Source organism: Eublepharis macularius, chromosome 2 (genome assembly GCF_028583425.1).
Source record: "Eublepharis macularius isolate TG4126 chromosome 2, MPM_Emac_v1.0, whole genome shotgun sequence".
NCBI classification, from domain to species: domain Eukaryota; kingdom Metazoa; phylum Chordata; class Lepidosauria; order Squamata; family Eublepharidae; genus Eublepharis; species Eublepharis macularius.
The window spans coordinates 154,987,379-155,009,941 of NC_072791.1; the positions used below are offsets into that span (position 1 = coordinate 154,987,379).

The 22,563-nt window shown below is 46.4% G+C and overlaps 1 protein-coding gene across 2 annotated transcripts; it reads left to right on the forward strand.

The window, feature by feature from the left end:
- Positions 1 to 780: 780 nt before the first annotated feature.
- Positions 781 to 20,679, forward strand: LOC129323354 (glycine N-acyltransferase-like protein 3). Of its 2 annotated transcripts, none has more exons than XM_054969882.1 (6): positions 781 to 870; positions 1,088 to 1,225; positions 4,026 to 4,133; positions 7,745 to 7,871; positions 13,693 to 13,813; positions 19,818 to 20,679. In XM_054969882.1, the coding sequence occupies exons 2-6, from the start codon at positions 1,148 to 1,150 to the stop codon at positions 20,233 to 20,235; spliced, it is 852 nt and encodes a 283-aa protein (XP_054825857.1). In that variant the 5' UTR covers positions 781 to 870; positions 1,088 to 1,147; the 3' UTR covers positions 20,236 to 20,679. The 2 variants fall into 2 exon arrangements, with proteins under 2 accessions (XP_054825857.1, XP_054825858.1); XM_054969883.1 differs by having other exon boundaries at positions 7,829 to 7,871.
- The last annotated feature ends 1,884 nt before the right edge of the window (positions 20,680 to 22,563 follow it).

Here is a 22,563-nt window from a genome sequence, read left to right on the forward strand (position 1 = left end):
TCTGCTGAAGCAATCCAGTGAAAGTTGAAATGCAAACAGATCCCCCAAGACCTAAACCAAGAAATTCACCAATCCCACCCCACTACAGCTCAGAGCAAAGGCCTGTGCACTTATCAACCTTTGTACATGCGGTAAATGAAAGGCAGTGGGTACCTTTCCAAATGTGCAAGCTCAGTGTCTTGACTAGCTTCTGAAAGGGGTGTGAGGTCTGGAGCAAAAAAAAAAGTTGTCAAGGATCATTGAGTTTGATTGCAGATTATTCTAATGCTCATTTCAATAAACTCACCAGCAGCAACAGAAGATTCCTGGTCACCTCCCCCTACATCCTCCAGACATACTTTTCTTTTTATCCTCTCATGCATCTCCTAGTAGGAAAGGCTGCGCCTAGAAAGTGATTCTCCTCAACTGATTTGTTTCTTGGACTGTAGCCCAGGGCCTTGTGGGCCAAGATAGCATAACTGGACAAGTCCCTGATTAAAGATTTATCTGAAGAAGTGAGGTGTGCTCATACCCTACCACAAATTTTGTTAGTCTTATAGGTGCTACTAAACTCTTGCTCTTTTCTACTGCTACAGACAGACTAACAAGGCTACCCATCTTGATCTATCTCCTATCTCCTAAACCAAGTACTTAATAGAGCAGATGCAACTCATCTTTAATGAGTGCTATCTTGGCCTACAAGGCCCTGGGCTACAGTCCAAGGAACAAATCTGTTAATGGTTCATTTCTTCTGGGATAAAAGTAATTCCACCAGCAAAGCAGCCCATTAAAGAGACCTGGCCAGACCAGACGCTGACTGAGTGGGTGCATATTCCTGCTTTGAATATTCTTAATCTGTTCCTGTTATCAGCAAGAACCAGCTGGCTGCAGGTGAGCCACTGATGGTGTGATGGGTGACAGTAACCCAGAACAATATGCTCTTGACTGTCTTGAGCATTGATCTAGAAGGGGATTAACTGTTACTGTTGGGAACACAGGAGCTGTACCAATAAGCACCTGTGTGTTGGCAGAAGGGTTCAAATATATTTTTTCATTGAGGTAGAAGATCTGGGGATGATGATAACTGGTTTCTTTTCCCTTCTCACAGGTGCTTACCACCCATCCTGTTTCTGTTATTTCCTACCCAATAGCCGCTGCCTGCTGAGTTATGCTGATCCTGTCCTGCTCTTCCAAGTTGCAACTGCTGGAAGGAATTTTAAGGAAGAGCCTTCCTCAGACCCTTTCGGTAAATTTGAGCAATAAAATTTTACTAACTTAGAAATGGCTCTGAACAAAGGAGAAGGGGAAAGAGATGCAGAACCTCCTCTTTGTACTACAAGCCACAAGCATCAGCTAGATTCCTGGCATCTCATTCATATTTTTCCTACACTCCACATTCAATGGCCTTCTGATATGTTATGTTTACTTAGGTGTGAAAAACATGCTTAAAATATGTGCATCAGAAAGGTACCCTCATCAGAGAATGAGGATTGGCTGAAGATTCCTGTTATATAGACAGTTGGGATAACCCTGGGGTTGATGCTCTGTAATGTGAATTCACTTGCACAGGGAGAACACTTAAGTTGGTGGTGCACTAGAAAACTTTCTACCAAAAACAAATTGTGGGATGTGTTGCTCCTCAACACTTGACTTGACTACCACCAATGAGAGACAGGTTGGACGTTCAGCATGGAGTCTTAATGCAGAGTATGGAAATAAACATCAACAATGGAATATTATTTTTAATAAATATTTTATTAGTTTTCTTATAAAAGTAGAAATAGAAAAAGGGGAATGGGAGAGGAAAAGGTAAAAGAAGCCATATAGTCAGCTTGCAGCATTCTACTTATCTATATATCACATCTTTTCATACTACAAATCATTTGACTGTGACTGTTAATAACAAATTACAATAGTGCCTTCATATATTTACTATATTCAGGTCTTTATATTTCTTTTAAATCCAATTATAGAAGGGGGTCCATGGGGCAGCAAAGTCTTCTTCTATTTGTCCTTTCATTAATGAAGTCAGTTTATCCATTTCCTCATTTTCCATTATCTTCACCATTAATTCCTCTTGTGTGGGTATTGTTTTACGTTTCCAATAATATGCTAATAAAATTCTGGCCACTGTTACTACATGTACTATGAAGTATTTCTGGTCTTTGTTCAGTTCATCTGGTATGCAGTTTAACAAAAATATCTCTGGTTTCAAAAGGAATTGGAGCCTGTAAAATTGTTTGTAATAATGCATGTACCATTGTCCAACATTTATATACCTCTTTGCAAGTCTACCACATGTGACAGAATGTTCCTGTATATTTCCCATATTTCCAGCAATTATTTGACATATTTTTATACAAGTTTGTCCGGAGTTAAATACCATCTATAAAACATCTTGTATAGATTCTCTTTAAATGCAACTGACTTCGTTATTTTAACATTCACTTGCCATATCTTGTTCCATTGTACTGGATCAATACTATATCCTAAATTTTGTGACCATTTAGTCTTATATTCTTACACCCCCTCATTTTTTGTCTTCATTTGCATTAAAATACATACATTTTTAAATCAATTTTTCATCAGAATCACATAGCAGTTTTTCAAAAGCATTTTGTTCTAAGTAAAAACCTCCCATTTTTTAATCTTTATTATATCTAGATTCGATCTGAGCCCTTGACCACCAATCTAAGTTAATATCTTGTCTCTGTAATTCCTCTTTTGTTTTTAATACTCCTTTATCATCCAAAAGGTATTTATATCTAATAATCCTGTCTAGAGGGAATACGTTTGGCTGTGAAAACGCTTCTAGTGGTGAGACCCATTGTGGAGTCTTAGAATATATTGTCAGTACAGTTCTTTCCCATGTTGTTATAAGAGATTTTCTTATCAGTTGATCAATATTATCAAAATCCATGGAGTTCCACATCCATGGATTTTCTGTTTGATTCCTGAAATCTGTCATTCACTTCCTGATTTCCCTACTGAGCAGGGGCAGCCCTATTTCCAGAAGTTAAAAAGAAGTTGCCACAATATCAAGAATGGAGCTAGCCATGGCTGATTATTAGAGGTGGGCACGGACTGAAAAACAGACCAAAATTTTATACAGACCAGGCCAGTTCAGTGTTCGTAAGTCAGTGGGTTGTGGGATGTGCCTTTTTTTACGGATGCAATGAACTTTGGCTAGTCCATCCTTCTGTGAAACCAGACATTCTGGCGCCGAGCAATCAATTCCCTAGGCTCTGGGTGGGAGCAAGCTTATTGGGTTTCCTTGGATGAGGGCTCATTCTCGTTTTTCCTTTTTTTTCTTATTTGCTTGTGGGGTGGTGGGATAGCCTAGAGCTGTGCCCCAACCCACTCTTAGAGCTGCAGTCAGGCTCTTGGTGCAAGTTTGTTGATCTCCTTGAGGACTCACTTTTCTGTCTCATTTTTCCACCTTACAAATTGTATATGATTGTGGGGTGTTGGGCTAGCCTAGGGCTCTGCCAATTGTTGCAAGCCAATGGAAATCAATTGGCATTTTCGGCTCCTATTCTATGTACTGGAAGTTTCCTGGGGTGGCCACTTTGGAGGTCTGTAACTCAGATGTCCAAAATGCAATCTTGGCCAAACTTGAACGGAGGATGGAGGAGAGCCTGCTGAAGATACGCTGTATGTTTGGCATCTCTGAGCATGAAAGGGGCAGTACTAGGTCCCCTAGAAGAGACAGAACGCAGACCAATGAACCAATCTGCAAACTGGGGTGGGTCCATGGTCCATGAAACACTTTTTCCCAGTCCATGCCCATGTCTACTGGTGATGCACACGGTAGATTTAATGGTGCAGGGAGGACACTGCCACGTGTTACTGACACTATTCCTTCATGCAAGTTCTTGCATCTCCATCCAATATCCAGTAGGAAATGTGCACTTAAATGTACCATGAATGTGCTGTGGACTACAGCACCATTCAGTGGGTATTGACACAGGGCATCAGAGCCATTTCATCAGAGTCGCCCCTTGATCTGCTCTTCAGTACCAACTCTCACCTATGATTCTTGGCAGGTCCATGGAGCACTAATGAACATCAACCGTGGGAACCCAGTTGGACATGAGGTGCTTGTGGATTCATGGCCAAACTTCAAAGCTGTCCTCACTCGGCCACGCAGAGAGGTAATATAATCTTCAATGTTCCTTAGGGACACACTTTTTGGGATTCTAGCAAGGAATGGGATATGAAGTGGCTTTTACTATGAAGCCATGATCAAATAGAAAGGTTGTTAGATATTGTTCCTAGGAAGAGAGCAATAATAGTTTATTAGCATTCAGAAATGTCACAGGTGAAGCTTTCCCCATCACTGCAATCCCCTCTGCCTCCAAGTCATGAAAACCTTCATCTGTAAGTTTTGTACAGAACTAGCTGATGAATGCCTAACAGGAAACTGAAGTCCCCCTCCCCCAAAATCCAGCACCCTCTGAGCAGGCTGATCAGTTATTCTCCATTGTTCTCTATAAGGACCAACATCACTCCAGAGAATCACCCAAACCAAAATGAAGCAAGGGATAGTCTTGCAATCAGAAGCAAACTCAAGCAAGGGAATGGAACTCCCCCCCTCCCAGAACCAAACTGATGCAACTTCAAATAAATAACAGAAAATTAGAATAGTAAACAACAGCTCAGCTTATCTTTCTAGATCTATTTGGAAGTTAGCAAATGCTTATTTATAAGACCTTCTTTTTCCCTTCCCAAATCTAGCTAGACTTTTTGCTTTTCTCTTTTGTAGCACATGGAATAACATATTTATTTTAAAAGCTCAAGGCTCTATGCAGCCAAGTTAAGCTCTTTTAGACATTGGTTTCAGTTATTCAAGTCTGTGTTGCATCTTTTCTGTTGAAATAAGTTGGACTGAACATTGTTATATTGTAGGAAGTTGAGGTTGTTGAACACTTTGCGTAGACTTGCTTAACTGTATTTCCAGTTGCAAGACTGTCCCCCCTTGCTTCATTTTGTGGGGGGCTTCAGTTTGGTTCTGTTGGGCTGTCTGGTGTGTAGGTTGTAATTGGGAGTGTACCTCTGGCCATGGCAGCCACAATCCATGTGTTTCTGCAGTGGGAGTCCCTTTTTCCTCTCCATAGATACAAATGGGGTAGCTGGGGGCACCTTCCTTGCAGGGCCATAAAATACCCCCCCTGTGTCCAATCTCCCTGAAACTTGGGGGGGGGGTCTTTAGAGGACAGGAGTAAGTTCCCTGCAAATTGGGTGGATTTTGCTTGCAAAATTCCATGCTAGATACCTCCCCAAGATTACTCCCCTAGTTTTCCCCACAGGGAATAATGAAGATTGGAGGTGGCTGAGGGCACCTTCTTGGGGGGAGGCATAAAATAGCTCCCCCCAAAGTCTAATCTTAATGAAACTTGGGGGGGGGTTGTTAGAGGACAAGAGTAGAATCCCAGCAAATTTGGTAAAATTCGGTTCAAAAATTCCCCCCCTCCCCCGGAAAGCTCCGAATTGCCTTTCCCATTGGAAACAACAGCTGAATTTTACCAAATTTGCTCTGTACTGCTGAGGAAGATTTGAGCATGCACAAAGAGAAGGTGCATAATGGGACACCATCCCTTGTTTTGGAGGAATGAGGAGGAAACCTGTGCCAGTTCATACATGGAATTGACTGCCGTGTGGCTGAAGTGTGCAAGTGAACAGGAAAGTAATGGGAGAAACATGTGTAAGTGCAATCACATGCTCCACATGTGTAATTCATCTCGTGTAGTTCAGCTCTTTGTCTGTAGCAGTAGAAAAGAGCAAGAGTCTAGTAGCACCTATCAGTCTAAGATGAGTTTTCATGAGTCACAGCTATCTGAAATTGTGGTATCTGAAGAAGTAAGCTGTGACTCACAAAAGCTCATACCCTACCACCAATTTTCTTAGACTGATTGTGGTCTATAATCTTTTAAATGTCTGTTTTGGCTGAATGTTGTGAATGGAGGGAATTTCTTTAAGCTTGTTTTGTTGGAAATTGCAATGTCTGATGTACTGCAGCAGCAAAGGGAAGATGAGCCTTCTATGCAGGGGCCAGCAAGCATCACTTAGTTAGGACAGTGAGAGCAGCATCTCTCTTGTTTTCTGGGGGTCATTTCCTTGTCTTGTCTCCTATTGGGCTAAACAGGGCAATATCCTGCTTCTTCTCTCTCCTGCATTATTCACTCTCTCTGCAAGATGTAGTCAGATAGCAAGGACTCTATCTCTATCTCTCCTCCTTCACTCTCAAGTATGTATTTCTTAAACTTTTTGCCTCTTTAATCAGCACAGCATAACTTCTCTGCTCTGTTTACACTCCGCTAACAGTTTTTTTGTCCCCAACCAAGATTTCTTTACCATTTAGAAACCAATGTGAAAAGTAGGTTGGGGTGGGGGTGCATGTGTGTGTGTGTGTGTGTTCAGGGTTAAACCCATCTCTCTCCTTCCTGAATTCCACTTTAGATGAATTTGTAGATTCCACTTAATTTGGATTTTCCTCTCCTTTCCCTGCCATTCCCAGAATACCATTCAAATATACTTCAGCAGCATTTGGATTTCTCAGAATGGAAGCTGTCTTGACTTCCTGGCAGACCTTCCACTGAGGGCCAAGCTAGATGTGTTAAAAGCTGTTAAAAATAAAGCCTAAATAGCCTCAGAATGCCTCTGTGGGGGAGGAGAGGCTCCTCCTTCCCCCATCAAGCCCTTTCCCCCTGTCAAAATAGCAGGGGAGAGAGTCCCTCCCCCATGTTTTTTCTGCTCCATGTAGAGTATTCTGTGCACATGGAGCAGTAAGAACGGGAGATGGGGACTCCCCCTGTGCTATTGTTGTGACACAGGGAAATGGCTTGAGGGAGGAAAGAGGAGCTCCTCCTTTCCTCATGGAGGCATTCTGAGAGCCAAGCTACAAGTGACGAATTACACTTGCCTGGCAAGTGAACAGACTCACGTGTATTCCTCTCTGTTCACTTGCCATTCACTTGCTCTCCACTTGATCAAGTGGAGGGCAAGTGGAGGGCAAGTGAACAGGGAGGAATACATGTGAATCTGTTCACTTGTCAGGCAAGCGTAATTCGTCACTTGTAGCTTGGCTCTGAGGCTATTTGAGCTCTCTTTTATTTTTTAACAGCCATTTACTGTTTAATGGCTGTGGACACCAGAGCTGGGTCTAGCTTGGTCCTCAGATTTTTGATCTTTAGGTTTCTGACAGAATTCTACCTAACTCATATGTTAATGAGGGCTGTGGCATGGAACAGAAGGAGATGTCTGGAGGCTATTTCCTCGATTAAGGCCTGTATGGGTCTTTTGTTTCATAGATAGGTGGAGAGCAGAAATGTCCAACCAGTTCACCTCTGGTTTTCTGCCATTGCTGTTTTGACTTATTTTGGAAGGGAGCTTGTGTGGGAGAAGGGGGGGAGCAAAGCATGAGGATAGGGAGCAAGCATTGCTCATGTGCTAGCATCACTTACAGGCAATCTCCTTCCCTCTATGCTGCTCTAGGAATCCCCCCAATATCTATGGTTGTGACACTGCTGTATCCGCAAGTTCATCCCCCCATTTTCTCCTGCTGTGAGAGTGGGAAAGAGTAGGAGAGAGCAGGGGCGAGGGGGTGCTCATTATGGTAGGCAATCTGATAAGACTATATTATGATGAAAAAATTATATTACTGAAGATTGAGGTATCATAACTAAGTTATACCTGGCTAGCCTGGGGAAGTTTAGAAATGCTGTTAATTAAGAAATTATGTTTGAACTCCATGTCACTGTTTTAGGTTGCCTCAGATAACTCTGATTTGTATGCCAACATGTATGCAGCATTCTACCATGATCTTGATGCGTATCGAACACTCTTGCAGGACACAGATGCTGTCAACTGGGACCAAACCTTTCGTATTCATGGTAACAGACAACTTCCTTTGAAGCAAGAGTTAGGGGATGGGAGGATCAACAGCAGCTTTAGTATCTCATATCATCCAGCCAGCATGAAGTAGTGGTTAGAGTGTTGGATTCAGATCAGAGAAACCCAGGTGGGAATCCCCACTCTCCTTCCAGGGTAACGTTGGGCCAGTCACTCTCAGCCTAAACTACCTCACAGGGTTGCTATGAGGATAAAACAGAAGAGAGGAGAATGATGTAACCTGCTTTGGGTCGCCTCTGTGGAGAAAGGTGGGGTATAAAAGGGAAAAAATAAATAACCAACACCTTGCTTTTCAGGATACACCATAAACCATTCTAGGTATCTCTGTTGGTTCATGGGGAAAATATCCAAAAACAACAGTTTTTTTTATTAGAATCAACCGGAATATCACAAAATGCTAATAAACCATAATTGGCCCACAGCCTCAGCACAAGGAATAATATTGCCTCTTCAACAAAAATTATGACATCATTATCACCATAAAAAAAATCACGCACTGTACAATTAATTAGGCTAACAAGAACAAACTCTGTCCAAGTTTAACGATGACTCATCCTGATTAGGAAATGAGGGGGGAAGGAGCAGAGGCAGAGATTAAAGGCTGGGAAGAAAAGATGCATTCAGGAACTTGCAAGGAAAGAGCAGTGTGGATGTTGGAGGCAGTGAGATGTAGAGGGGGAAAGCAACAAGAGAAAATGGCCAGAAGGTTAACTGGAGATTCAACTAAGAGGGGAGGATTAGCAGAAAAGGGAAGGCAAGAGGCAAACAACCAGAGAAAAGAGATGTAAGAATCAACTAAAGACTTAAGCAGAGGGTGGGGAGTACCAAAGCATCCTGAGAGCCAACTTGGAGTTACGCCAGTATATCCTGGACTTGTGCTGTCGTAACCCCACCTATGCTGGTGCAGCATCCCGGCGCCACTTTGCCTGAGTCCTCCACTGGCACTCAGCCACAACAGCTGAGTGCAGGCATAAATGAGGTGTAAGTCCCTGTGCCAGTGGAACAAAGGGGCAGGCCAGGAGGCAGGGTGCAACTTTATTGACTCCCTAAGCCATTTCCGGCACAGGAACACCCCCAGCACCAGCAGAAAATTACAACAAAAAACAACGGTGTAGCCTATAGGTGCCCATTGTATGGGGAAAGTTGATTCCGCCCCCCGCCCCGCACATAGCCCTGCCTAAGTGGCCCGGCAGAGCTTGGGATGCCAACTACTGAGGGGACCAATTTGCTTGTGCCCCCTGTGGCAGCTGAGCCCCCTTCCCCATGCCCAATCAATTCCCTGGCAACCTACATAACCTCCAGCTGGGGCGCCCATGACCTCAGGTAATTATGGAGGCAGCCAGAGGCTCTGCCGGAGAGGACCCTGCCATGGGGCCTGAGAGCTGAATTAGACAGGACAAATTACACAAGGCTATGCAAGTGTCTAGAATCATGTCTGTCCTTGGGTGAACATGTGTCCTGTAGCCCTAGTCTGTGCACATGTCAGGTAACTGGTGTAGTCATGGTTGCAAGTGTCCATGGTTATAATCAGCAGGTTGCCATTGCAGAGCGTTGGTTTTAGGTGGCTTCCATGTCCCTTTTCCCTCTTTTTGCCCTTAGAACTGGTTTACACCCAAACTGTTTTGCTTTTAATCTGGCATGTTTTAAATTCTCCTGTTATCTAGTTGACACTGCCAACTCCCTCCTCCTCCTTCCTGCACCCTCCCCCTCCCTTAACTTCCTCCTCCTCCTCTTCTTGCAATGTCTTTGGCTGGGATAAGGAGGAGGTGGGAAGAAAGATCGTGGCAACACAATTAAGCATCTGAGTGAAAGTTCAGAAACATGTCTGATACATGTACCTGAAAAAGACAGGGTGTGTGGAGGGTACTCATTCTTCATTTTGGCTCGGCAACACAGAACATATTTAAGTAAAATTTGGCCATTGTTTCCATGGGAAATGAGATTTGGGGCTTTCCAGGGGTCTGGGGGGGGAATTTTAAGACTGAATTTTACCAAATTTGCTGAGGACCTACTCCTAGCTGTTCTCTAAAGACCTCCCAAGTTTCATGAAGATTGAACTTCGGGGGGCATTTTATGGGCCCCCAAAGAAGGTGCCTCCAGCCACATCCAATGTCCATTATTCCCTATGAGGAAAACTAGGGGAGCTATCTAGGGGGCTGGGGTGGTATTTTTCAAGCAAAATCCACAGAATTTGCATTTCCTAACTGTCCTATAAAGACCCCCAACCCAAGTTTCAGGGAGATTGTACCCCTGTGAAAGGCATGATCAATGTCAGTTTCTCTCCAGAATAGGAAAAAATGGGGTGGCTGAGGGCACCTTCTTTGGGGGGCCATAAAATGGCTTCCCAAGGTTCAAAATCCACCAAATTTGCATGAGACCTACTCCTACGTGTCCTCTAAAGACTCTTCAAGTTTCAGAGAGATGGGACACCTGGGAAGCATGATCGATGGGTTTCCCCAGTGGCTGTCAGTTTCTCTCCACAATAGGAAAAAATGAGGTGGCTGATGACACCTTCTTTGAGGGGGGCATAAAATGGCTCCCCAAAGTCCAATTTCCATGAAACTTGGGGTGTCTTTAGAGTACAGTATGCAGTAGGTTCCCTGAAAATTTTGTGGATTTATTTTGCAAAATGCAACCCCCATCCCCCGGGATAGCCTCCATAGTTTTCCCCATAGGGAATAATGGAGATCGGAGGTGGCTTGGGACAAACAGGCAGGAAAGAGTTGATTCTTGCTGACAGCAAGAAACGCTGCCACAGCTCCCGAAGTAGGGCTTGCCCAGCCCCCCTTGCATAGATGCTCCCTTCCTAGCAGGTTGAGCTGCAAGATCTCAGCTGTAGTGTGGAAGCTTCATTTTTAGCGCACACACACCCAGGAAACCCAGTGTTTTTTTTTTCCAATTGAGTAAACAACTCTCCCTCTCAGAAAAGCTGCAGAGGAAGGTTTGAACATGCATGAAGAGGTGCATCATGGGATACCATCTCTCATCTTGGAGGAATGGGGAAGAAACATAGGCCAGTCTGAGCATGGGATCGAGTACAGTGTGGCCATGGTGTCTGAGTGAACAGGAAAGCAACATGGAAACACGTGTAAGTGTGTTCACGTGTCAGACGCGTGTAATTCATTTCATGTAGTTTGGCTCTTAGAGTGCGAGGTGGGAGAGGGTGCTCACAGCGGGAGGGCATAAGTGCATGGGGGACTTGCTGGAATCTGGGGCATGCCTCACACTCACATATGGGAGGAAAGCCATGCCCATAATGTCTGACTAACAACTACCACTTGAGTTTCCTTGCAGGTTACCCATCTCCTGAGTCTTGGCTCAGGGAGGAGCGAAGGTACACCAACAGGTAAGAAAGAGCTGGGAAGGTGGCTGCCTCAGCCCGCTCATTCACACTGGCCTCCCCTCTCCCCTCACCCATGGCCCCCCAAACACTTGTCTCTGCAGTTGAGGCTCACCAGGGGTGTGTGTGGCCCGGCATGGCCTATGCCTGCCACAGAGATAATCACCCAGAGAGCCATGCTCAACACAGCTGTTTTGGGCAGCCCATGTTGGGCTCCATTCTGACTCCCTTGGCTGGGCTCCCCTCTCAGGCAGAGGAGAGAGAGTGGCTGCAGCTTGAGGTGAAAGGGTGCTTGATCTCATAGCTCCCCTGTGATGATGGGTGCACATGTCTCCCAGGATCAGAACCTCTAGCAGCTACTGGAGGGGCATTCCTCATCTGGTTGCCAGCAGCAACTGTGATGACGGAACTGCCCCTGACCACGGACACCCTCTCAGGATGAGGCAGGCCTGGCTGTAGTCTGTGTGAGACCCAGCCCCTCCTCACACACATCTCTTTTACTTTCAGGCCAATCATAACCCATCAGGGAAGCCAGGGAACATGGCTGTTCCAGCCTCTGGTGATCCTTCCCAGCTGCCATCCGAACCCTACCCTGTACAAGGGTGAGACTCTAGGCATGCCACAGCTCGACCCCACTCCTGAGAAGGACAGTTAACCCAGGAAGTACACAGCCATTCCCCAGGCATGCAGCAGCTCGACCCCACTCCTGAGAAGGCAGCACAAGAAACAACTCTAGTGGCCCGAACTGGCACACAAACAGGTGCAGCTCCCATCTCAGCCAAGGGAAGTTGGCAACACATGGCCGGATATCCTCTTCACTATTGGCAGTACAATAAAGTCTGTGTCAAACAACTATTTCCTCCCTGCCTCTTTACTTGCCCGCAGCCAACAGCAGCTCCCCCCACCTCCACTCCCCCCGTGTACATCCCCAGTACATCCCCAGGTATGGTCCCTGGCCCTGAGCCACCAGGGAAACAGCACCCCCAAGGATCCACCAGGCACCTCTGCCCTGTTGGGTGGCATGGCCTCCAAATGGAGCAGGGGAACATTGGTTCTGGGTAGGCTGCCGCTGAATGCTCCCCTATCCCACCTGGCACCTCCTCACATGGCTTTAAGGCAAATGGGGTGGGACGTGGGGTCTCACCTGTGTACAGGGGAGAAAGCCGTCAATCCCCCGCAGTGCCACTAGGGTCTGAAGCACCAGACAGGTGGCCTGGGGGGCAAGGATGATCTACTGGAGGAGGGATGGGCCAGTCCATGTGCCATGCAATCATGCTTGCAGGGGGAGCTCCTGGAAGAACCCTGGGGGTTCTTCTCTTCACCAGTGAAAGTGGGGGACTGGACAGGTAGCTGCCCATCATTCCCCTGCTCCTACTGGGACAGTTAACCCGGAAAGTACAGAAGAAAAGAAAGAGATGGAGGGGGGCATTGCCCCCTGGGTTGATGCTTCTATGTGGTATACCAGTCCAGGAAGGAGGGAGCACGTGTGTGGTGGTGTAAGCACACACCAACTCTCTAGTTAACCAGTCTTTGTAGCAGAAGGATTTTTAAAAAATATTTTAGTGAGATTTAAAAGATGGAAATGGTAAATGACAATAAAATACTCTAGAATGATTCAGAATAACTTGCAAATGCTCCTTTCACCCATAATTTTAATCCTGCTTTCCCTCCCAAGATAATTCACAGCAGACAATAGTTAATCCACTAATGGGCACCCACAGAAAGGAGTGAGGATCCATCTTTTTAACAACAATTATTCAATTAAAGGCTAACTAATCTTTGTGAAGGGATCTTTAATATGTGCAATGAATGTAATGACTGCCTTCAAGACCACCTTCTCCCACATGAACCTAACAGTCTATTGCAGTCATCTGCAGAGGCCCTGTATTGGGTGCCCCCGCCATCTGAGGCTAGACAGGTTGCAAACCTTCGAAAGGGACTTCTTGGTAAAGACTCCAAAATTTTGATCCCTCCCCAGGGAAGTTCACCTGTCTCCCTCAATTGTTGTTTTCCGCTCACGGGTGAAGACTTTTTTGTTTGGTTTGACGTAGTCCAGTAACTTACTGGCCATTCTCTCTGCCCTTGGCCCAGTCACAGCTTCTTGGAGCTCTCTCAGCCCCACTCACCTCAAAGGGTGATTGTTGTGAGGATAATATAAGACATTTTGTAAACTGCTCTGAGTGGGCATTAAGTTGTCCTGAAGAGCAGTATATAAATCAAATGTTGTGGTGGTGGTGATGGTGTGTGTTCGTATTTATATGTTTTTATTGAATTATTTTATATATACTTTATTTTAAAGGCTGTTTTAATGTTGAAATGTTTTGATATTCACCACCTTAGGGATCCTATTTGAATGAAAAGGTGCCAAAGAAATAATTTAAATAAATAAATGAGCTTCATGCCTGACCCCACAACATGCATACCCTTCTCTCTGTGACTGAATATTGTACTGCTTTCTACAGGGCACCAGAATGGGATATATGAGGCTTCCCGAGATGCAGCCACCATCAAGCAAGTGCAGTTCTCATCCTCTTCCTACTTCACTTACTTGCACCCTGACCCAAATAAAATACGTGCGCGTCAGTAAGTGTCCATTTTGTTCTCTACCATTTCCTTGTGGTGCAATTGCAACACCACATAACTTTTGGGAAACCAGCCCTTGGTCTACCTTTTGATGGCTTTAATTTCTTCTGAAAAGGAGAAAGAAAGCCACACATTTAAAAATGTGAGAATAGACCGTAGCGTTCTTTCAGAAAGGCAGCCAACGGCAGGGTGACCATTCCTTATGAAAGAGATTTCAGTACCACAGGAGGCCACTTGCCCCAGCAAGAGAGGTGCCACTTCTCCAAATATGACAAAAGGGAGGTGAGGATTCGTCTTAATTTCTCACCTATGAAACTGCCCATTAAGGTGTAAGCCTTTTGAAAAAGCGGTTTTCAACAGCTGCCATCTAGGGAAGAAACAAAAACAGGGAGGGTCCTGACAATTGCTAACAGTTACAGAATTCAAGACCACCTAATGAAATAAAGCTACTCCAAGGCCGTTTCCAGATGGCTTACCTTCACCCGGGACGTCGCAAAATATTGCATTTCCTCGCGCGAGTTTTGCGCGACGTCGCTCGACGTCGCGCAAAACTCGTGCGAGGTAATGCGACATTTCGCATTTCCCCTGCAACGAGGCGCGATGTCCCGGGTGAAGGTAAGCCATCTGGAAACGGCCCAAGTCAGTTTCATACAAAGTATTAATCATACATTAAGTGTTATTAATTGCCATTCAATTCATTCACAATCATTCTACAGTCTCCCTCACCAGACCTATAAAGTGCTTAGTGCATATCACAGATATTATTATTTGTAATGACCATTCCACTTGGTTGTTGTGGGTTTTCCGGGCTGTATTGCCGTGGTCTTGGCATTACAGCCCGGAAAACCCACAACAACCATCGTTCTCCGGCCGTGAAAGCCTTCAACAATACACCATTCCACTTCATACTATTTTTTTGTTTTGTCCAGTAGTTCAATTATTTGTATAATGGTCCAAATGGTCACAAGTCCATTGTAGCCTTCACTTGAAGCCTTCACTTGAAGCAGCACCCGACGTTGGGATAATGGCGATTTAAATGGAAGTCTGTAATTTTTGAAGGTAACGTTGGAACAGTCTACATCTTCCATCTTTGAAAAAGGGAATCCAGAAATGGGACCTTCAACCGGTCATCCCGTCAGATGGATGTTTCTATCTATGTGCTATTGGACCTATAATGGACTTGTGACCATTTGGTCAATGGACTTGTGACCTGCCAACCACAGGCCTGCTGTGTTTCTCAATGAGTCCTCAGCTTATAAAAGGGCACTGGGCTCCCAGTTCTGGTTTCACTTTCAGCAAGCAGTGGAGTGGGACAGAGCTCTTAATAGCTTTTTGGGAGAGAGAGAGGGAGAGTGCATTGGAGCTGGGCTTTTTTCTGTGTGTGGTGGGTGGGATAGGGAGCGATCCCCTCTGGTTCCAGGGCTGCTGCCAGGCCCTGGGGCCAAGCTCAATGGGCACCTCGGCTGAGGGTTCACCCAGATTATTATTACTATCAGTATCAGACAGTGCCTGATCTGGTGGTCAGGCTTGTGGGTGTGCTGGGCTAGTGCTCTAGCCTCAGCCTCCGGTTCCAGGGCTGCTGCCAGGCCCTGGGGCCAAGCTCAGTGGGCACCTCGGCTGAGGGCTCACCCGGATTATTAGTGCCTGATCTGGTCAGGACTCTGGGAGTGCCGGGCTAAGGTTCTACCCCCTCACTCTGGTTCCAGGGCTGCTGCCAGGCCCTGGGGCCAAGCTCACTGGGCACCTTGGCTAAGGACTCATAGTGTTCTCTCCTTTTCTGTCCTCCTTAATTCTAGTTTGGTGGCACAATGAGTCTTCATGTTGTGTTGGCTTCCATGGGGTGAAGTGCGAAGGCAATCCTCCTGGTTTACTTGTGGAAAGCAGTAGTGGGTGTGGCTCATGGGCAGCAGAGAGTCCTCCCGCTCCCCCAAATTCACCTGTGGGGGCTGTGGAGGAGGCCAAAGAGGTCTTTCCGCTGGGGGGAGAGGATCTCTCTCAACATTTTGAGGAGGGGACGTTTCTATCTATGACGGATCCCTGGAGGAATGGTTTGTGTTTTAAGAAACATCCCTCCCCTATCCCAAACTCTCGGTGGTGTCCCCACCTGCAGTCCACCCCTCACTCCATTGTCCGTGGCCAGCTCCACAGTGCAGCCTGTAACCATTCGTCCTCCCTCCCCTGGGACAGTTAGTGGTCCATGTTTCAATTCCTCCATACGGAGGCACTTTTGGGCCCTTCCTAATGACCCCGGTGAAGGTGCGGTGCTGTGCCTGTGATGTCCTGGTGCACAGGGGCAAAAACCCGAAGCACCTGTCGTTGACGGCCTTGAGTCAGCACCTGGAGACGCACCACCCGAGCCTATGGTCTCCATCCTCGCCCAGCGAAACATCCGTTGGGGGGTAGATAGGGGTAGACAGGGAGTGACCAGCTCTTCTGAGTGGGGATCAGTGGGAGGGTCACCTTGCCCTGAGGGTGACGCTGGTGGGAGCGGAGTGCTCAGGCAGGCCGCGCTTGCGGAGGTTGTCGCCTTGGGGTCTTGGACAGCAGTGCCACTTAGAACGTCGAGGTTGAGGGCTCAGGAGGCGGGCCTTCGTGTCTTGGCAGAGACAATTGCCCTACATGGCTTGCCCATATCCATCGTGGAGTACGTGGGCTTCCGCAGGCTACTAAAGCATCTTGCCCCTTGGTTCTCCATGCCATTGCCGCGCACCCTTGCCCGTCGAGTCCTGCAAGTATATCAAATGAGGGCTGGCACATTTGGGTCAGGTTTAGCCAGGCCCGCTCCCACTGCTAACAGGCTTCTGAGGCCTTGATAGGCCTTCCTGGCACAGCCCGATCATCATGACACCTCCTTTCTGCGAAGGCAGGAAAGTGGGTGATGCTGGCGGAAGCCTCCTTTGGGCACTTGCGTAATAGCTCAGGAGCTGTTGCACATGTAGTTGAGCTGCACAGTGCCCCCATCCATTGCAAACACTGTGCCCTCTGAGCAGGGGGGAATGGGTCCCTCGACTCATGTCCTTCCTGCAAGGGCAGGAAGGTGGCCGATGTCAGCTGCTGCTGCTGTCCTGTTTCTGTCTCTTCCTCTCTGGAACCACTCTGACCCATCCAAGCAATGTCTCCTGTCCCATCCATCCCCTTCTTTCCGCGAAGGCAGTATGGCAGGTCATGTCAGCCGCCACTTCACGAGGGACTGTCCTGTTACTGCTCCCTCCTTGGTCACGAGGGACAGCTCGGTTGCAATCGCACAGCCAATTGTAACATATAGGGATACAGTTGGTTGCACAGCATGGCGGCTCCCCTGTCAATGGGACTGACTAGACCCCTTTGAGCCAGGGGCGAATGTGTCCCGGGCCACAAAGGCAGGAAGGTGGGCGATGGCTGCTGCTGCCGCTGCCCTATTTTATCCTCTCCCTCTCTGGGACCACTCTGACCCCTCCCAACTACCTCTCGCTTGGGAGCTTTCCAGTTCCCAATCCATACCTCTCCCAGGTACTGCCACGAGTCCCTTCCCCACCACTTGCACCACCCTGTCCCCTCCTTTCTGTGATGGCAGGGAGGTGGGTGATGCCAGCAGCTGCTGACAGATCAGGATCTTCCAGGCCCTGTAACAGGATCTTCCAGGTGCGGCTCGTCGCTGCATCCAGAACCCCTGGGTCTCCCTCTCCCACCCTGACCACTTCGTGTTCCCTCTTTCCTTCTCTTCCTCTCGGGGACTGCCACGAGTCCCTTCCCCAACACTTGCACCACCCCGTCTCCTGATTTCCATGATGGCAGGGAGGTGGGTGATGCCTGCAGCCGCCGAACCGGAGTCTTCCAGGCCCGGTCGCAGGATCTTCCAGGTGCGGCTCGTCACTGCATCCAGAACCCCTGGGTCCCCCTCTCCCACCCTGACTACTTTGCATTCCCTCTTTCCTCCTCTCCTTCTCGGGTACTGCCACGAGTCCCTTCCCCAACACTTGCAATGCCCCATTCCCTCATTTCCATGATGGCAGGGAGGTGGGTGATGCCTGCAGCCACCGAATCAGGGTCTTCCCGTCCCCCTCACAGGATCTTCCAGTGGCATGCCACCACCTCCCCGAGCCCGCCAGGCCTGGCGGCCGCAGTCTTCACCCACCTTGCTGCATAAGCGGATGCTTTGTCTGCCTCCAACCTGGAGGCCTGGTGGGTGGGCACATGGGGGGTGCCACTGGCGAGCGGCCAGACCCCCCACCCCCTGTGGGGAGGCAGCATGCCACCGCCTCCCCGAGCCAGCCAGGCCTGGAGGCCACAGTCTTCACCCACCTTGCTGCGTAAGTGGATAATTTTCCTCCCACCCGCAGACCTGGTGGGCAGGCACATGGGGGTGCTGCTGGCACGTGGCCAGACCCCCTGTCCCTGTGAGGGAAGGCAGCACACCTTCAGGACCAGTGCACGGGGCACAAGTGAACTGGGGAGGGTGGCTCCGTTTGTGTTGATGGGGAGTTTCCTGAGGGCCTTGAATTTGGGAATGTATAACTCCAAGATCCATACTGCAATCTTGACCAAACTTGGATGGTGGCTGGAGAAGAGCCTGCTGCACATTCCCTGTGAATATAGGCTCTCTAAGTGCTATGGGGGGCACTCTGGTGCCGATGAACACCGAACACCGAACACGTTAGTTAATGGGACATGTTTGGTTCCAGTCGGCTGTTCGTGTTCCTCGTCGGGAACAAGCACCAAACAGCTTGTTCAGGTTTTTTCCCCCATGTGTGCCCATGTCTAGTCTTGACTAAGACTAAAAAGGCCTATTTTTAAAGTCAAACGAGCTTTGGAATTATTCTATATAACATTGTTCTCTTATTAGAAATCTTTTAAGTTAAAACTATCAGCATTGTCATTATCATTACTTAAACTAACAATATTATTAAACTAACAATATTGTTATAACCTTGAGCCCATTTTAGGCTGAACTAGAGGAATCAGACCCTAATCATGAAAACATGTTTTCATATTTACTATTATTCATCTAGATGATGGTGATGATTTGTTTAGTTTACTTTTATCCCACTTTTCTCCTTGATGGCCTACAAAAATATACTTGAAACGTATTTACAAACTAACAGCATTTTGTACAAAAAAGCAAGTAAAAAGCAATAAGCAAACAAGATATCCTGAAGTGATGTCCACCAGCTCAATGTTGACTAGCCAAGGCCATGGGCTGTGATCCATAGGCCAAGTGCCAAGAGCCAATAGGCTCTTGCCCTTCAGCTTGTGCTCAAGGGCTCATGCTCCAGGCTGCACCTAAACAATAAATACCTGCAACAAAAGAGAGAGAAAAAACACTCAGGCTGATCGTTTCAATCTGGCAGCCATTTCCCCTCAATTCATACTTCTGCTTCAGTGTTGCAATACTGTGAAACCTATTCTCATTCATATCTATTAGTAAAGACATTGGTGACCCATAAGGAATCATAGAAGTGGGCAACAGTTTAGAAATTTTCCTCCATGCCCCAAATCTCCTCTTCCAGGAGTCTCTAAACCCCCCACCCCGGCGGGTTTATTGTGCTAATTTCCTCTCCCCTCTCAGCATTCCATGCTCTGGAGAGAATTCAGCTGTCACCTTGTCCTTTTGAATTTTGTCTCTGTTTTTAGATATATTTTTCGGGCATATTTGGTGAATTCCCTGAGTTTATAAAAATCCTTACTTTGTCTGCAGGTAGCCCATTTTTGTTGCTTTCATCATTCACACAGGAGCCCACCACTTTACTATTAAATATAGTGATATTTCTCTCTATCAATATTAACACCTTAAGAACCACAAATGAAAAGGACACAGGCAACATTTTCTAATTACCAGATGCTGGGGAAAGTGACATGGGATGGTCTTCACCACCATGCCCTGTTTGTGAACTTCTGAGATGTATCAGGCTAACCTCTGTTTATTCTAGACTTAATGGACTTTTAGTCTAATCCACAGTCATAAGATTATATTTAGTTCTCTTCATGTCTCATTGACATCATTTGTTTGGTCTCTCTCTTCTTCCAGGCTAGATCCCAGCTTGACACTTTCCACCTTGAATAGCTCCCATGCTGACCTGCTGAATGAAACATGGCCCTATGGAGGCAATGAGCAAAGTCGTCGGTACCTGGCCACTCTGCTGCGCTCCTTCCCCAACCGCTGCATCCTGGACAGCAATGGATACCTGATCAGCTGGGGCATCATGGATTCTTTTGGTGCATTGGCGCATGGCTATACCCTTCCAGAGTATCGTGGTCGTGGCTATATGACTATAGTCCATAAAGTACTGTCCGTGCATGTCCATGAATTTGGCTATCCTGTATATGGCAATGTGGCCCTCAATAATGTGTACATGCAAAACTTAAATGAACACCTAGGCTCTCAGAGGTTATCTCAATTATGCCATATCATTTCCCATGTCCCTAAATCCCCCATTGTTTCCTGAAGAATTTCTTGTCATGTGGGAGGGCATCATAACACTGCCTCTCTGGCCTCCCCCATCTCAGGATGGGAAATTTCTCTATTGCATCCTATGAGTCTGAATTTCAGTTTACTAAAATAGAAGCCCTCGGGATGCCATAAATATCTCCATTGCCAAGCCTCTGGAATGTAACTGGGAAATTTCCCATCATAGAAAGTGGGGAGACCAGAGAAGCTCTGATACTTGCCTGATGGAATAGTTCTCTCTTGAATCCCAGGTGATTGTGATCAAAATACAAGCCATTGGAAAGCAACAGAGAAATCTGTGAGTGGGATCAGATCCTTATGTTCTGATTCTGCCCGCACAAACTTCTTGTCATATCCTGGCAGGGACATGTTGGGATGTTTCCCCAACCCTGATTTCACCTGACCTTTCCCATCGATGTTAAATAAAATTTATTTTTGAATTTAAAAACGCCTCTAGTTCCATGTAAATTGTTAAAGTCAAAAGAAGGGGCATCATAACTCTATATAAGGTCCCTTTCACACTTATGGTTTAAACCACCACTTATGAGCATTCGCCTAGATCGCAATGGTTTTGGCATGGCACTCTCACGTTCCACACTGGTCCAAGGCAATTTCAATTTGGCATTTTGTTTTTCATTTTAGATGGGCTCTGAAGCCTGGGTGCAGTTTCAGATTTTCAGGGCTTTGGAATTCATGTCACACTTTTTAAAAAAACGTTGAGCATGCGTAGTTGGAACCTCCCCCTCCCCCCCGAATTTGCTGATGGGGCTGTCCCATGCCCAGTGGAGAGGCAATTGGTGGTGGATTTCTGGGGGGAAACATGTACTTTTCATGCTTGTTCCACTCTCATTTATTTTTTTTTAAAGCCAAGCCAGGAAAGAATTAAAATCATGCTGCTTCATTCCCTCCAGGCAACTTTCCTGCTGCTTTGTTTTGCAAACAGCTGTGCAAAGTGCTTAGTATTTTTTTTTAATCTTTGGTATTAGCAGAAGGAGGGGAAAGCAGCCATTTAACCCTTTCCTGGCTTTTAAAACCAGGAGAAATGAGCAGTAGCATTACAACACTTTCCTAGCTTTGGAAAAAAAAATAAAAGAGTGTGGTCATACCATTGAGGGAGGAAGGGAAAAGTAGCCATCTAACCCTTTCCTGGCTTTTAAAGCTAGGGGGAAGGTGCAGTAACATTATAAAATCAATGTTACAACTCATTCCTGGCTTTGAAAAAAAAGTGTGTGCATACTCTTGAGGGAGGAAGGGAAAAGCAGCCATTTAACCCTTATCTGCTTTTAAAGCCAGCAGCGAATAAGCAGCAAAGTCTGGAATTGTTCCTGGCTTTGAAGAAAAAAAAAGAGAGTACGTGTATACCTGGGAGGAAGGAAGCCAATGGAGAAACAGCCTTATGACTCTTACCTCGCTTTACTGAAAAAAATAGCAGGAAAGGAGTTCAGAGGGCTGAGGAGGGTGGGAATGGTTAATTCCACACAGACCAATCAGCTCCTGGGGAAAAGGCGAGGGGGGAGAAGAGAAGCAGAACGGGAGTATAGAGTTCGCACTGACATTAACCAGGCCCAACATGACTGGGCAGCAGCTTCAAAATAAAATCATGGTATGTCCACGGGGAAAAGTCGGGGATTCCGTGGTCAAACATTGGTTCTGAATCCCATGACTACCTTGCAAGTGTGAAACTCCTGCAAAGATGGGAAGTAGAACAGATACCGAAACACTTTAAAGTCCCAGTGTGAAAAGGACCTAAGTCTCCCCTCAAAATCATCTTCCACAAGAGAAGAACTCCGGGGGAACAAGGCAAAGCAACACCAACAGTTCCCCTCTTTACTATCGCTAAACACCATAGTAATAATAAACAAATATACATTTAATCAACTACACACATGAAGGGTTAACAATGTATAAAGAATGTAATCTCCATCAAACATTAACCATAACATCAACTCCAATCTGTTAGAAATACATCATGAATGAATCTCAACCAGAACCCAGTATCAAAGTAATCTCTCAGAACGTATACCTAGTATATCAAAAACATTCAAAGTTCAGATATCAAAATGTCCAGAAGCAGTTATATATATACAGTATGGAGGCCAGCCATATCCTCCACAGGAGACCAAGGTGGAACAACGTAGCTCAGACGTGGTCCAATCTGTCCTGGGGGTGGCTGGTGAATATCCCAGCCCAACACGCCACTAGCAAAGAAGTGTTTCACCTCGTGGGCTTTCTCAGGGGCTAAGCTGTCTATATTGAACAGAAGTTACATTCAGAGAACACAATACAATACTTTACATTAATTCCTTCAGGTTACAATGTTATACTC